The sequence below is a fragment of the Octopus bimaculoides genome, chromosome 2, assembly GCF_046866305.1.
Source record: "Octopus bimaculoides isolate indiv1 chromosome 2, ASM4686630v1, whole genome shotgun sequence".
Taxonomy (NCBI): domain Eukaryota; kingdom Metazoa; phylum Mollusca; class Cephalopoda; order Octopoda; family Octopodidae; genus Octopus; species Octopus bimaculoides.
Genome location: NC_142929.1, coordinates 37,610,731 through 37,623,471, shown reverse-complemented (window position 1 = coordinate 37,623,471; position 12,741 = coordinate 37,610,731). Strand labels below are relative to the sequence as shown.

The 12,741-nt window shown below is 32.2% G+C and overlaps 1 protein-coding gene across 13 annotated transcripts in view; it reads right to left on the bottom strand.

The window, feature by feature from the left end:
* LOC106873450 (dystrophin) overlaps positions 1–12,741 on the bottom strand; it is a 712,951-nt gene that overhangs the window by 185,903 nt on the left and 514,307 nt on the right. For all 13 annotated transcript variants that reach the window (XM_089343243.1, XM_089343268.1, XM_089343278.1 and 10 more), the window contains one exon: positions 1,758–1,947. In XM_089343243.1, the coding sequence (XP_089199369.1) occupies positions 1,758–1,947 (190 nt within the window). The remainder of the gene's footprint in view (positions 1–1,757; positions 1,948–12,741) is intronic.

Genomic DNA, 12,741 nt, shown 5'->3' with positions numbered 1-12,741 from the left:
TATATTACCATGATTTTAAAGCTCATGTTGAATATTGGGCTTACGCTATGTCTTGTGTAGCAAACTACAGAAAGTACTAATATTCAAATAAATGAATGTATATTTACAATAACAATGATACATTGTGAAAGTATCAGATAGTCTTTGTTGTTGCTTTGTATAACTTCCATCTTAGTTTTGTTTGTTTTTGAAATATTTCATTCATGTGTGACTCAACTATATCCATTTTGGTTCATGTTACACAAGTCAAAATGGTAGAAAATATAACTTGCTATACTTAATTTTATATTTTTTGAGAGAGAAGTTCTAATTGTGGCACTTAGTCACAATTACAAGTCATTTCTTTTTCTATATGGATGCACTTATGCCAGATAAAATATTGCATCATACATTGGGATAGTGCATTCAGCATCATCTTTTGTGTATACATCTAATAGAAACCATATAATTTATCATGTATAAAGGGTTTTAATTATGATAATGTAGAGAAAGAATAACAATAGCTGAGTGGTTAATATTTTAGTGTTAATTTATGGATCACAATTTGTATCCTCTTAATGACGTTACATTTTAAAACATGGTAGTAATCCTTTATAATTCTAATCTACTTAGCTGAAATTGGGTATCAAATGTTATTTCAGAGAGATATCACTTATTGCATGTATATTTAAGAATTACAAATATATTTATCAATAAATCAACTTCTCTATTAACATATGCAGTGTAATGTTCACTAGTGGTTAGCATTTGAATTTTGTCAAAATTTATGAGCATATTGATGGTGGAAATGTAAAATTAAATATTGAATGTTGAATTTGTGAATTACTCAAAAGTAGTCCATTAGCTGCCTATATGCCACAAGTTAGCTGGAATCATTAATTCTCAAACTATGGCATTTGAAATATAAATCCAAAAAGGACATGATTGAATTGGGATAAAATGTTACTGAACCAAAGTTGACGAGTGAATAAATCCATTTCATGTAGATGTGGATCAATAAAAAAACAAAATGATCAAAAGTAGTATAGTTAATTATATGACATATTCTTTACTTTCCCTTCTTTAGCTCTTTTCAAATAGATAATGAGGCTGGAAGGGAGAGAGGAGGCATATTTTCCAACTTCTAAATATGTGACAAAAAATTTTGGCAAACAGTTTTGAAGTTATAAACAGCAATGTTATATAATTTTTTTCTCAGTGAGAACAAGCATGAAATAAATAATGAAATCACATGAAGTGATTGATTTTTCTAGAATTTTCAGCTGAAACTTATAAATAATGCACAAGATGTATTATATGCAGTGATTTCCAGTTGAATAAAATAATTTTCCAACATCATTGTAAAATAATTTCCACAAAATGCAAGTAATTTTGATTTTATATGTTGCCTTTACTGTTCAATATGAACTTGGTAAAGAGATCCCATCACCCAATAAATTTCAATATGTTGGGAACATGATTTTAAGAAAAAAAAAAAAAAAAATTACACACTCCTAAAGTTGATAAAATCAACTTATACACAAAGGTATGAGGTCAAAAAGGGTTTCATTACTTCCTGATATAATTCCATGCAAAGAAATACAGGATATTCTAAACTGTATACTAGTTTAGTAAACTAATATATTGTCTGTCTTTACATACATTTCAAACACTTGGGAGTTAAATATATTTTTAATAAGTTTATCAGGGAATTCATACAACAGGACATAATGAGGAAATTTGTTAACTTAAGATGAAATGAGCAAAATGTCACTTACCCTAAACTGTTCTAAATATTCTCGACATAAATCATCATTTTCCAACACTTCCTCTTTGCTTGTATGATCTGCTAGCTGACAGTAGCTGTTCTCCACCACAGCCATCCAATTAAGAAAGCAATCTAGAGCATGATGTAACTGTTGCATAGAGTTGCGGTTAGATTGAAGAGTTTGCCACTTGTTAGTCAATCTGAGAAACAAAAGAAAAAAAATAATAGTAAGGCTACTGAAATATAAGGCAAGGGTGAGAATGTGAAGAGCAGAGAAAAAAGTGTATCGAATAATAAGTAGTCTAAACAGATGATGACTAAATTAGTTTTAGTATGAAAGAAGATCCAATTTCATTCAAACAACAGATACAATGATTAAAAATCTGTTCATTTAAAAAAAAAAAAAACAATTTTAATCTTATTTGGAAACAGAATAAGTTTTTTTTTTCAGTTGTAGGCTATTTCCTTTTATAATTACCTTGGAAACAGATCACAGAAAAGGTATGTCTCAAAAATTTCTGCTTTTTACTAAAATTGAGTAAGAAATCAGGATAATTTAAATATCAGTTTTCTAACACTTTGTCAGTTTGTATCTTCACTTTGCATCTTTTTATCCTCCTCTTACACAATAGAAAATGCAACATGTAAATTATTATGGTCTTTTACTCTTGATCCAGATCTTAATAAATGCATAAACCTTCTCAAAATATTTTCTTGTTTAAGAATAACTTTTACATCAATAAATAAATACATAGAAAAAGAAACTAATATAAATTTCAAACAGCTTTTCTACTTGAATGGAACAGTGCACATAGATTACACTAGCATTGTCACTAAAATTTCTTTTCTATGTATCAAAAGGACACAGGTTTCTTATGTTAAATGAGAATATTACTAAGTTCATATTATGACACATAACAACTGTTTATCATTTCAAATTGATTCATATTCACACTAAACCTTTCTGAATATAGGAATTATTCATTTTAAACTTCTTTCCAACTTAAAATCGAATTTATTTTTCATTTCCTGCGTTATATAGAAAGAATCTAAATATTTTTCAATGTTCAGGATTATTCTCTTTGGAAATCAAGTTAGTTCTTTTATAGATTCTACTATGAGCACTTTAGTCTGGGACATTATTTCTCAAATTAGCTAGAGTAGTTCTAAGCACTCAATTATCATGACAGAGAAACATTTTGGTGGCTAATTATCATCCAGTACAATTTTCTTTTTTATTTATTTGACTTTTCACAAAATCCCTTCAGTATAATATTCAAATGTGATACCTTTCAATGAGTCAAAACAAAAAACCAACTCTACATATAAGACATGTTATAAATTCACAGGCAATTTTATCTAATAATTTGAATAACTCTTATCTAAACTTATTTTAAAATGATTGAATTTTATGAAAGAAAATCAAATCATTTATCATGAATCAATAAGAATTCACTTCATTATTATAAAATCATTGACTGCTAACAAAATTCACAAAAATTTAAGCAAGAGCATATATTTCAATCAATGAGATAAGTCAAATAAATAGGAATTCAATTAGTTTCAATTGATAAAATAAAATTCTGAGTAATTGTCATATTTGTATACTTGATATCATACATGGTTTCTACAGTTACTAGAACTTGAAAATCTTAAAGTATTAAACATTCATGTTAAACCATCTTAACTAATTTTTAATGCACAAATCCAGTCACTTTTGCAACTCACTATTCCTAGAAGGGTCATTAGGGTAGAGTTCTTAAGCATCTCCTTCCTTAGGGTCCAGTCAGAAACAACCATTATTAAACTTTCCAACTGCAGTCTTAGTATGACCAACTAAGACTATGGATATTATCCAACCATTTTACTTCTGGGTCTCCTGCTAGTTGGGTTGGGCTGAAAAATTTGTCTTGTGATCCTTTCCTGCAGCATTCTAATCACATATCTTTAGTAGCAGAGTTGTGACCTCTCAATGTGGAGAAACAGTGGCTTGACCAGAAGAAACTCCCTGATCTCTGAGCTATGCACCCTGTCAAGTAACATTACTCTGGAGATCCTTTGGAGAAGTCCCATTTCAGCTGCTTGTCTTCACAATCGTACTCTTTCAGTCATAAACCATCTCACTCTCCTTTAACACATGGACATAAATGATAAATAGGAGCTGAATTGCAGAGTAAAAGATATGATTATAGAAATTATTACTAATAGTTGTGCATTTGCTAATGATTGTAATATATGTTAAATTATCAACTAGGGACAAATGCCTATATATATCATCATCACCAATTTTACAACTGCATTTCCATGTTTGAATGGGTTCTTTCCATTTGCTGCATTCCTTGTAAGATCCAAAATCTTGAGCTCAGCTTTTACCAGATCTATGTGTATCTTCTTTAGGCTTCCTCTGTTACAGTTTCTTCCAGTTGGATTTCCTGGCGCTTCTTTTATCCATCTGTTATCATTCATGGACATATGCCTGTACCAATGCAGTCTTCATTCTTGCTTATTACAACTAATTCCTCCAATAATGAGTTTTATCACTCAGCTTATTTGCATTACACATCCAGCAGAACAGGCTTGCTTCATTTCTCTCCAACTTCTGCATTCAGTGTCCATGCTTTACTACTGTACTTCATGCATAAATAATGTACAAGCTACCTCTTGCTTGCGAAAATCTCTTGGCACCTAAAATAAGTATTAGTTTCCTGAACTTCCCCACTCTGTTTTTATTCTGACTCCTGTCTTCATAGCACCTCACTTCTACAACTGAGTAACAGAAGCTATCAATAACTTTTATAGAACTTTCCCAGAATTGAAAGGAATTTCTTTTATTACTGCTCTATCTACTAACCCTCCCAGTACATATGCCACATACAAAGTCTCTTCATTCACTGTCAGCCTAACTGTGCTCCCGGTATACCTGCTGTGTATCCCATGCACTCAAGTGTACATATTTCTCACTGTGTATACTGTGTAGCTCCTATCTACTCCTTGCAATATAGCACAAAGTATTAAAAAAATGACAGCAATGTGAACAATAAAAAGAACCATAGAGAAGGCATGCATAGGCATGTCAGGAATAGTGTTAGCAAATTTCGAGAAGCATAGAATTATTGAAAGATACAGTGTCCTAATAGCTAAAACGCAACACAAGCACTTTGTTTTAGGCTTCAACAATTCTGAGCATGAGAAAAAATGTTTCTGAAAGTCATGCATACTGTGTTATTTTTTAAAATTTTCTAAGCATGTCCATGGATGATAAAAAAGGTGTCAAAGTTTTGCAGGCTTCTATCAGTTCAGCTGCTACATGTTGATGCTTTTGTATGTTGCTTTCTAGAGAAGCAACTCTTTAAGACATGGTAAGCAACTGACACTGTATTCATCTGGTTGCTCATCTACTGGTTTTCCAGTAGACTGATATTCCGGACAAGGGGGTGGAGGTGGTTCCAACTGGAGACGAAAACTTTAAGTTTAGATGTACCATATACAGCTTCAAATAGATAACTGATGAGTGGCTGTGAAAAGTCTTACTGAGTGATATTAATGCATCTTTGGTCTTTTTGACGAAAAATAGAAATGTGGTTCAGCCAACACAGATGATTAGTGATGATAATGTCTAGGTCACATTCACCTGCAAACTTCATAAGGTTGGTTGTTGTGGAAGGAGTAGGTAGATTCAAGTATAACGTTCCTTATTTCTTCTCTCTCTCTGGCTGCCACATGAATCTACTTTTGAGTGAAATAACTCATTTTATGTTGTGTATGTTATTACACACACCCTACATATAGCATTCTTTTGTTCTATCTCTGTACTACCTCTCTCCACTATATATACCTATGTTCTCTTTTTGCCATCACTTTGCTCCATATAACCCCCCTCCCTTCATAGAGAGGAGGGTTATACAGAACAAAGTGTTTTTTTAAGAGTATCATAGATATATGTAGGTACATGCATATTAATGTTATAAATTATTGATTTGTAACATTGCCATAAAATCATAAACTTAGTGAGAGAGGTATAATCAATTACAATGGTCCTAGTACTTAACTGATACTACATTTTATCAACTGCAGAAAGATGAAAGTTAAAGTACCTTGGTGGGATTTCCTAATTATTCTTTGTTTATTTACTAATGATTATAGCATATGTTAAATTATAAACTAACTGAAAATATCTGTATATGTAAAATTATCAATTATTTGCAACATTTATAGTTTGTGACTGTGTGGCTTATATATCTGCATTACTACCAGTTCCACTGATCTTAACAACATCATTGGCAGCTAAATGATGACTCCTACCTACATCACGGAAACAAGTCAATGATAGCCTTAAAGTGATGCTCAACCTGTTACAAATAGCAGCGAAGACCAGCTAGAAATAAGATTTTTCAATTAGAGTTGACCTGGAGCTCAGCAATATCATGGTGGCAACTACACTTCTAAGTGTCTCAGACTAACACTTCAAGCACCCCTGTCTACCTACACAGCAGAGACAGTCTTTTATTCTGAGCTGTCATAGACTACCGTAGAGAGCTCATGATAGTTAAACCAAATCCCTACATAGAGACATGGTTTGATAATCACAGTGACAGTTGATTGAACATTATAAGAAAATCACTTGGAGGAGAGACTCTGCAAGTCTAAGCAAAAATAATTTATCTCGATGGAAAGAAAAAATTTGATACAGAATGGAGAGGAAATTTTATGCCCTGCTGCTTTTAATTATCATCTTGAACCTGCAAACTAAATCTCTTCCCTATATCATAGAGAGATAATGGTTTCTCAGCCTTAGCAAAAGTAATCCACAAGTATATGAAAAGTGTTCTTTCCTAATTGTATGGAGATGTCCAAGAAGGTATAACAATTGATATAGGGTAACACAGGGAGTTTTTAAGTCTTGGTGGACAAGCGCTCTAGTTCCAGCAGCATGACAAACCACAACATGTCCCTATTGTAAAGAGCTTAGTGGTAGGTAGGGAATCCACCAATAAAAACCATTTGCAAGCTGCAGCAAATGCAACCCATCTAATAAGGCAATAAATCTGAATAAAAACTAATAGAAAGAGGGGAAATGCTCTAGTTTTAGCAGACAACCTGTCTAGTGCTGGTCTCACAACAAAATGCACTTAGTCCATACAGTAATATGGTTTGGCTGTAGGAAGAGTATTTAGTCATAAAAACCATGCCAAAGGATAACAAAGCATACACAACAACAAAGCTTGATAGTTTTCATTTTAAGCTTGTATGTATTTATGTATGTATTAATAGGTTGCAGAGAGAATTTAAAAATAGTTTACAATGTGTAATTAAATAGTATTCTCTAAGTCATAAATGTTTATGCTAATGTCATATCCATTGTCCATATCCATGAAAATATACAAGTATGCTATGTAAAGTGTCGGAATCTCTCAACACAGATGTGATTGTTAGTGATATGTCACCAACAATCTGTTTGTAATGGAACAACATGGTGCTGCATCACACAAGGCAAATTTTCTTACCTCTACAGAGCTCTAGACTGAAATACTTGATACAGATCACTCATATGATTCATACTATCATAGCATTTTGATTCAGACCTTCACCAGAGATTTCTAACAAAACTTTAATAGTAGAATGCTTGATTTATTTAAATAAGTTTAGGCAAACTGAAACATTCTCATCAAATGAAAGACTATATCCTTGAAACTGTTGAAAAAGTAAAGATATTTGTATTATAAAAATTCTTAGGTCTATCAACACACTGAAGAAAAAGAAAAAAATAGATTTGGATGTCAACCACAGAACTTTCCCTATACTGTTCAAAACCAGAGTGAGACCTCACTTGAAATATGGTAGCATAATTTGAGAACATATAATATTTGATTTACACTGGTAGAAATGTTCAAAGGACCACCACTAAATTGATTGAAACCTTGAAGCAATGTGTTAAATGAAAACTATTTGCAAGGTTTTTAATGTATAAACCTATGAAGATGTATCAGTATGTACCTTTTATCTATTGCCTACAAAGGTGGCCTGAAAAGTTCATAGGCTGACTATGAAGGAGTGATGCTAGAGTCGCAAAATCTTTGATGCATTAATTTCAATTCTTCTTATTAACTGCATTGTTTATTCCCAGGTAAGCTGACATCTCACTGTTCAAAGAAGACTTCAAAAGTAACTTGTAGTGACTTCTCTTGAAAATGGACAAAACTTGGCATTGTGGTGTTATCAAGTACCTGCAGAAAAAGGGTTTAGTACCCAAGGATATTCATACTGACATGGTTGCTACATTAGGGGGATGACACTCTAGCTTTATCAACAGTGCAAAAGTGGGCAGCTGGAAGGGAAAGTTTTGAAGATGACCCAAAGTCTGGACTGCCACTAAGGAAAACATTGATCATGTTCACCACATGATGATGGATGACAGGCGATTGACAATAAATCAAATAACCAATGCTATCAGCATACCCTGTGAGAGAGTTGAGAATATTCTGTACAATGAATTTGGCATGACAAAAGTTTGAATGGCTGCTGTGCATGACTGGCTTTGAACTGGTTGATCACCCTCACTATTCCCTTGATTTGGCCTCATCTGACTATCATCTGTTCCCCAACATGAACCCCTCCTCCCCACTTAGCTGGGAACCAGTATTGCAGTGAGGACATTATATCTTAAGTTGATGACTTTTTTGATCAACAGGATGAAACTTTATACCAATGGAAGAAGTGTGTGGGGTGCAAGGGGGACTATGATGAAAATAAACCTCATTTATTACATTCAATGAGAGCCTCTTGATTAGCTTGTGTACTTTTTCAGCCGATCCTTGTATATCAAATAGAGATAATGTGGCAAGCAACAAAGAAGCCCAGAAAATGTTACAATAATCATAATATTAGAGTGAAACTAAATTAAACAAATGTCATTGAAAAACCTAAATCACAAATAAAAGAAAATTAACCTATCATCTTACAACACATTTTAATACACATATAACCATACAAGAAAATTAACCCTTTAACAAATGTCATCTTAACACACACATTCATGCAGACATTATACTTTTAAAGATGTTATTAATAATTTTAAGAAGATAAAGTTTAAAAATGAAATAACAGAAATAAAACTCCTACAAAATATTGATTTCTTTTGATAATGAAATGAATAGTATTTCTGTAGTGGAATGGGAACCCAGAAAGCCAAAGTAGTCAATAAAGAATACAGGAGTAATTAGAGCAGATAAGAAATAGTTAAAAAGCATGAATAATGGTTCATAAACTGGATTATTGATCAGCAACCAGATGCAATATGAAGAGTGTGTAGAAAGGATAGTTCATTGTTATGACATAATTTCTTTTTTTTGTTTTTGTTTTTGTATTTTATTTATGAAACATAGTTTTTAAAAAGTATAAGAAAATTTTGCAATTAATTCTACTTGGAAGGAAGATATTACTTGTTACAAAATGCCTTGTAAGTATCCTCTTCAAAAATAAAAACCTACCCCCTTTTTCTTGGTTTCATTAAGGTTTTAAGATAAGACTAGTATTGCAGCTGCTAAGTCAGCAAGGTGTAAGACTACCAGCAGAAATGGCCAACGGTTTGTATTTTGTAGATAGCAGTGAAGTGAATTCAAGGCAAAGAATATTTAACTCATGGCTAATTCCATCTAATTGTAAACATGTACCACAGTTCACTACTGTATGTAGTAGGTGCTCTCTCAAATTGGGAAGATTTTGATAATGTGGGAAATGAGCTTAATTTCTCATAGGTATAGTTTAAGAGAGAAGGTTCCACAGATTGACTTCACCAATATTGAGATGAATTTTTACTATTTTTTAGTCGATAAAGGAAAATCGTATCTATATATAGCAAAATTCACTACACAACTCTTTTGTAAGAGTAGCAAGAGTACAAGCATCAGAGCGTACCTTCATTTGTTGTACAGAAAAGGATTTGGCAGAAATATGATCTTATGCAGTTAACATTGAATGCACAAAATATAGTGGAACATTGGAAGAATGACAGAAAACCAAAAATATAGCAGCATAAGAAGGTTTATCAATAAAACTTAAGTGAGGTGACTATAATTTTTGCTATTTAGGTGGCATAATTACAGCTGCCAGTGACTAGGGCTTACATGACTGGAAGGATTTAGAAAACAGTTAACTAACATAGTTTGCAGAGAAGCATTATGTATGTATGAAACAATTTAAATTTTGAACATGATTACACAGCCTGTGTAATTTTCAGGATAATCAAGAACTAGAGGGAAGGTTTGGAAAGATAACTTTTTTTTTTATTTAATGATAATAAACAATGTTTAAAGTTTGATCTAGTAAATTCTCAAAATTTGGGATTTAATTTAAATATGAACACTAAAATTTGTATGATTTCTGGCAGCATTTGGTGTCAATGCTGGTCTTGAACAAATTGGTACAAAAGGGCTAAATCCTACATAATCATGGTAAAGTAATTTTAGAGTTATACTTTAAAGTTAAAGAGAAGTCATATATGGGCTTAAGTAAAAAAAATTATGATACACTAAAACTATATAGATTATTTGCTGTATAATACATTCTACAATGATTCCTTCTAGTTTATTATCATACACCAATACCAGTATGTTGGCATTTATGACATCAATAATACTTGATCTGAAGAAACTGAGGAGAACTGAATCCTGTTCAGCCAATTATAAAATTTATCTTATTTAATAACAAAATTCTTTTACCGCAATATTGCATTCTCATATTTATCAATTTATTTGTGGTGTAAGGCTTTCTGTATCAATTGAAAGCTAATATGTCTATGAGCCATGAATAAGAAGTATTGCATGGTAGTAAAGGTGCAAAATCTGAAGTGATTTTTGAGGATCTGTTAGATATGTTACAATAATGAAAAAAAAAAAAAAATAAATAAATAAAAATAAAAAAACAACTGATTTGAAATAAAGATTAATAGATGTATGCACAGGTGGTGATTCCTTTACTTTTGCAATATATGATACTCATAGAAGAGTAACAAGTATAATCTGGAAGCAAGATCAAATTTAAGAAAATTAGGCCTCACAAATACAAAAGTTGAAGGATTGAGATGAATTGAGATTCCTGTAATATAATCATTGACATCATGGAATAAAAATAAAAGGGCCAGCAATTTTAGGGGAAGGAGTTTAGCTGATGCCATCAACACTAGTATTTGACTGGTATTTTATTTTGTCGACCTTGAAAGAATGAAAGGCAAAGATGGTCTGAGCAGGATTTGATCTCAGAATGTAAAGAGCCACAATGCATTTTGTCCAACAATCTAACAATTCTGCCAGCCCACAGCTCTACTACTATCACCACAACACACACAACTACTAATGATAATAATCTTTTTAATATGATCACAAGGTCTGAAATTTGGAGAGAGGGGTCTAATTGATGCACCAACCCCAGTTATCAACCAGTAGTTATTTCATCAACCCCAAAATCATGAAAGCAAAGTCAACTTCAGTAGAATTTGTACTCAATGTAAAACCAGAAGAAATACCATTAGACATTTTGCCTGGCTTGCAAATAATTTTACCAGCTCATGCACTACTACTACTACTACTACTACTACTACTACTACTACTACTAATAGTAATAATAATAACAACAATAATAATAATAATGATAGTGATAGAGCCAATTATTATTGGGTTCTTGGGGACAGTATCAGATGGCATCAAGAGGAATATAAAGGAAATCAGAATAGAGTGCCAAGTAGAACTGTTACAAAAGGTTTGCTGCCTTGGCATGGCCAGAATAATCAGGAAAGTATTAGATAGCTGAAAAGAACAGGCTGCATGGTACTGTAGGTTGCAGACAGCAAGCCCGCTATGCATGCAAAACTTCAGGAGTTCCAACAAAACCTGAGTTAAAACAACAACAACAACAATAATAATACTTTCTACTATAGGTACAAGGCTCGAAATGTTTTGGAGAGAAGGCTAGTTGATTACATCAACTCCAGTGCTTAACTACTATTTATTTTATTGATCCGAAAAGACGAAAGGCAAAGTCAACCTTGGCAGAATTTGAACCTCGAATGTAAAACTAGAAGAAAAGTCACAATTTTTTAGTCACCACCTTAATAATAATAATGATAATAAAATGATGATAACATTGATGATGATGATGATGATGATGATGACGAAGCGGGGGAGGAGGATATAGTGACGATGATGTTTGAGGTGGTAATGGATATATTCACATGTTGAAAAATAAATAAACCAGATAAATGAAAATTCCATTCATGACATAGAAAAACAGTTCCCTGGTCAGTGACTGAAAACTAGTAATTCAATCAACAGGAAACCAGCCAACAATAAAGCCATATAAACACTCAGCTAACTGGTTTGAAGCTAAAACTGAATTTTTTTTTTTAGTTCCATTTTGGAATCTCATGTCTTGAAAGGCAGGATGCACTAATGTAAAAGATCAATAATATTAAAACACTATAGCACATGGATTCAACCTTGCATTTTTACATTTCATTTAATAGCTTGTCACTACACAAATTCATTAAATGTCCTCATAAAATTTTCCCACCTGATGCAATGCTAAAAATTTTAAAAGAAAAACACACTTGCGCATATAATGTCATCAATCTTGTCACATTGGAGTATATAAGAATATTTTAATGACAGTCATACATTCTAAAATTGTAACCAATTATTCAAGTCTTTATATAGCAGTAAAATAATAGAATCAGAGAGTGACAACAGTCAAGAGTCAGCTATGGTGGGTGAGACAGCATCAGAATTGTTGATTTCAAACTATCAAGAAATGTTCTTATGATAAAAGTAAATTTTAATGATTGTTCCAAATTATCTGATACACTTTAATAGCAAATAGCTGACTTTTCAGAAATGTCATTCAACAAGAAGGATTATTAATGAATTATTATAACACAATTCAGTATCAAATCTGAAAGTTCCTTCATGGGAGCAGCTTTTTTGGTGAATGATTTGAGAGTCGAA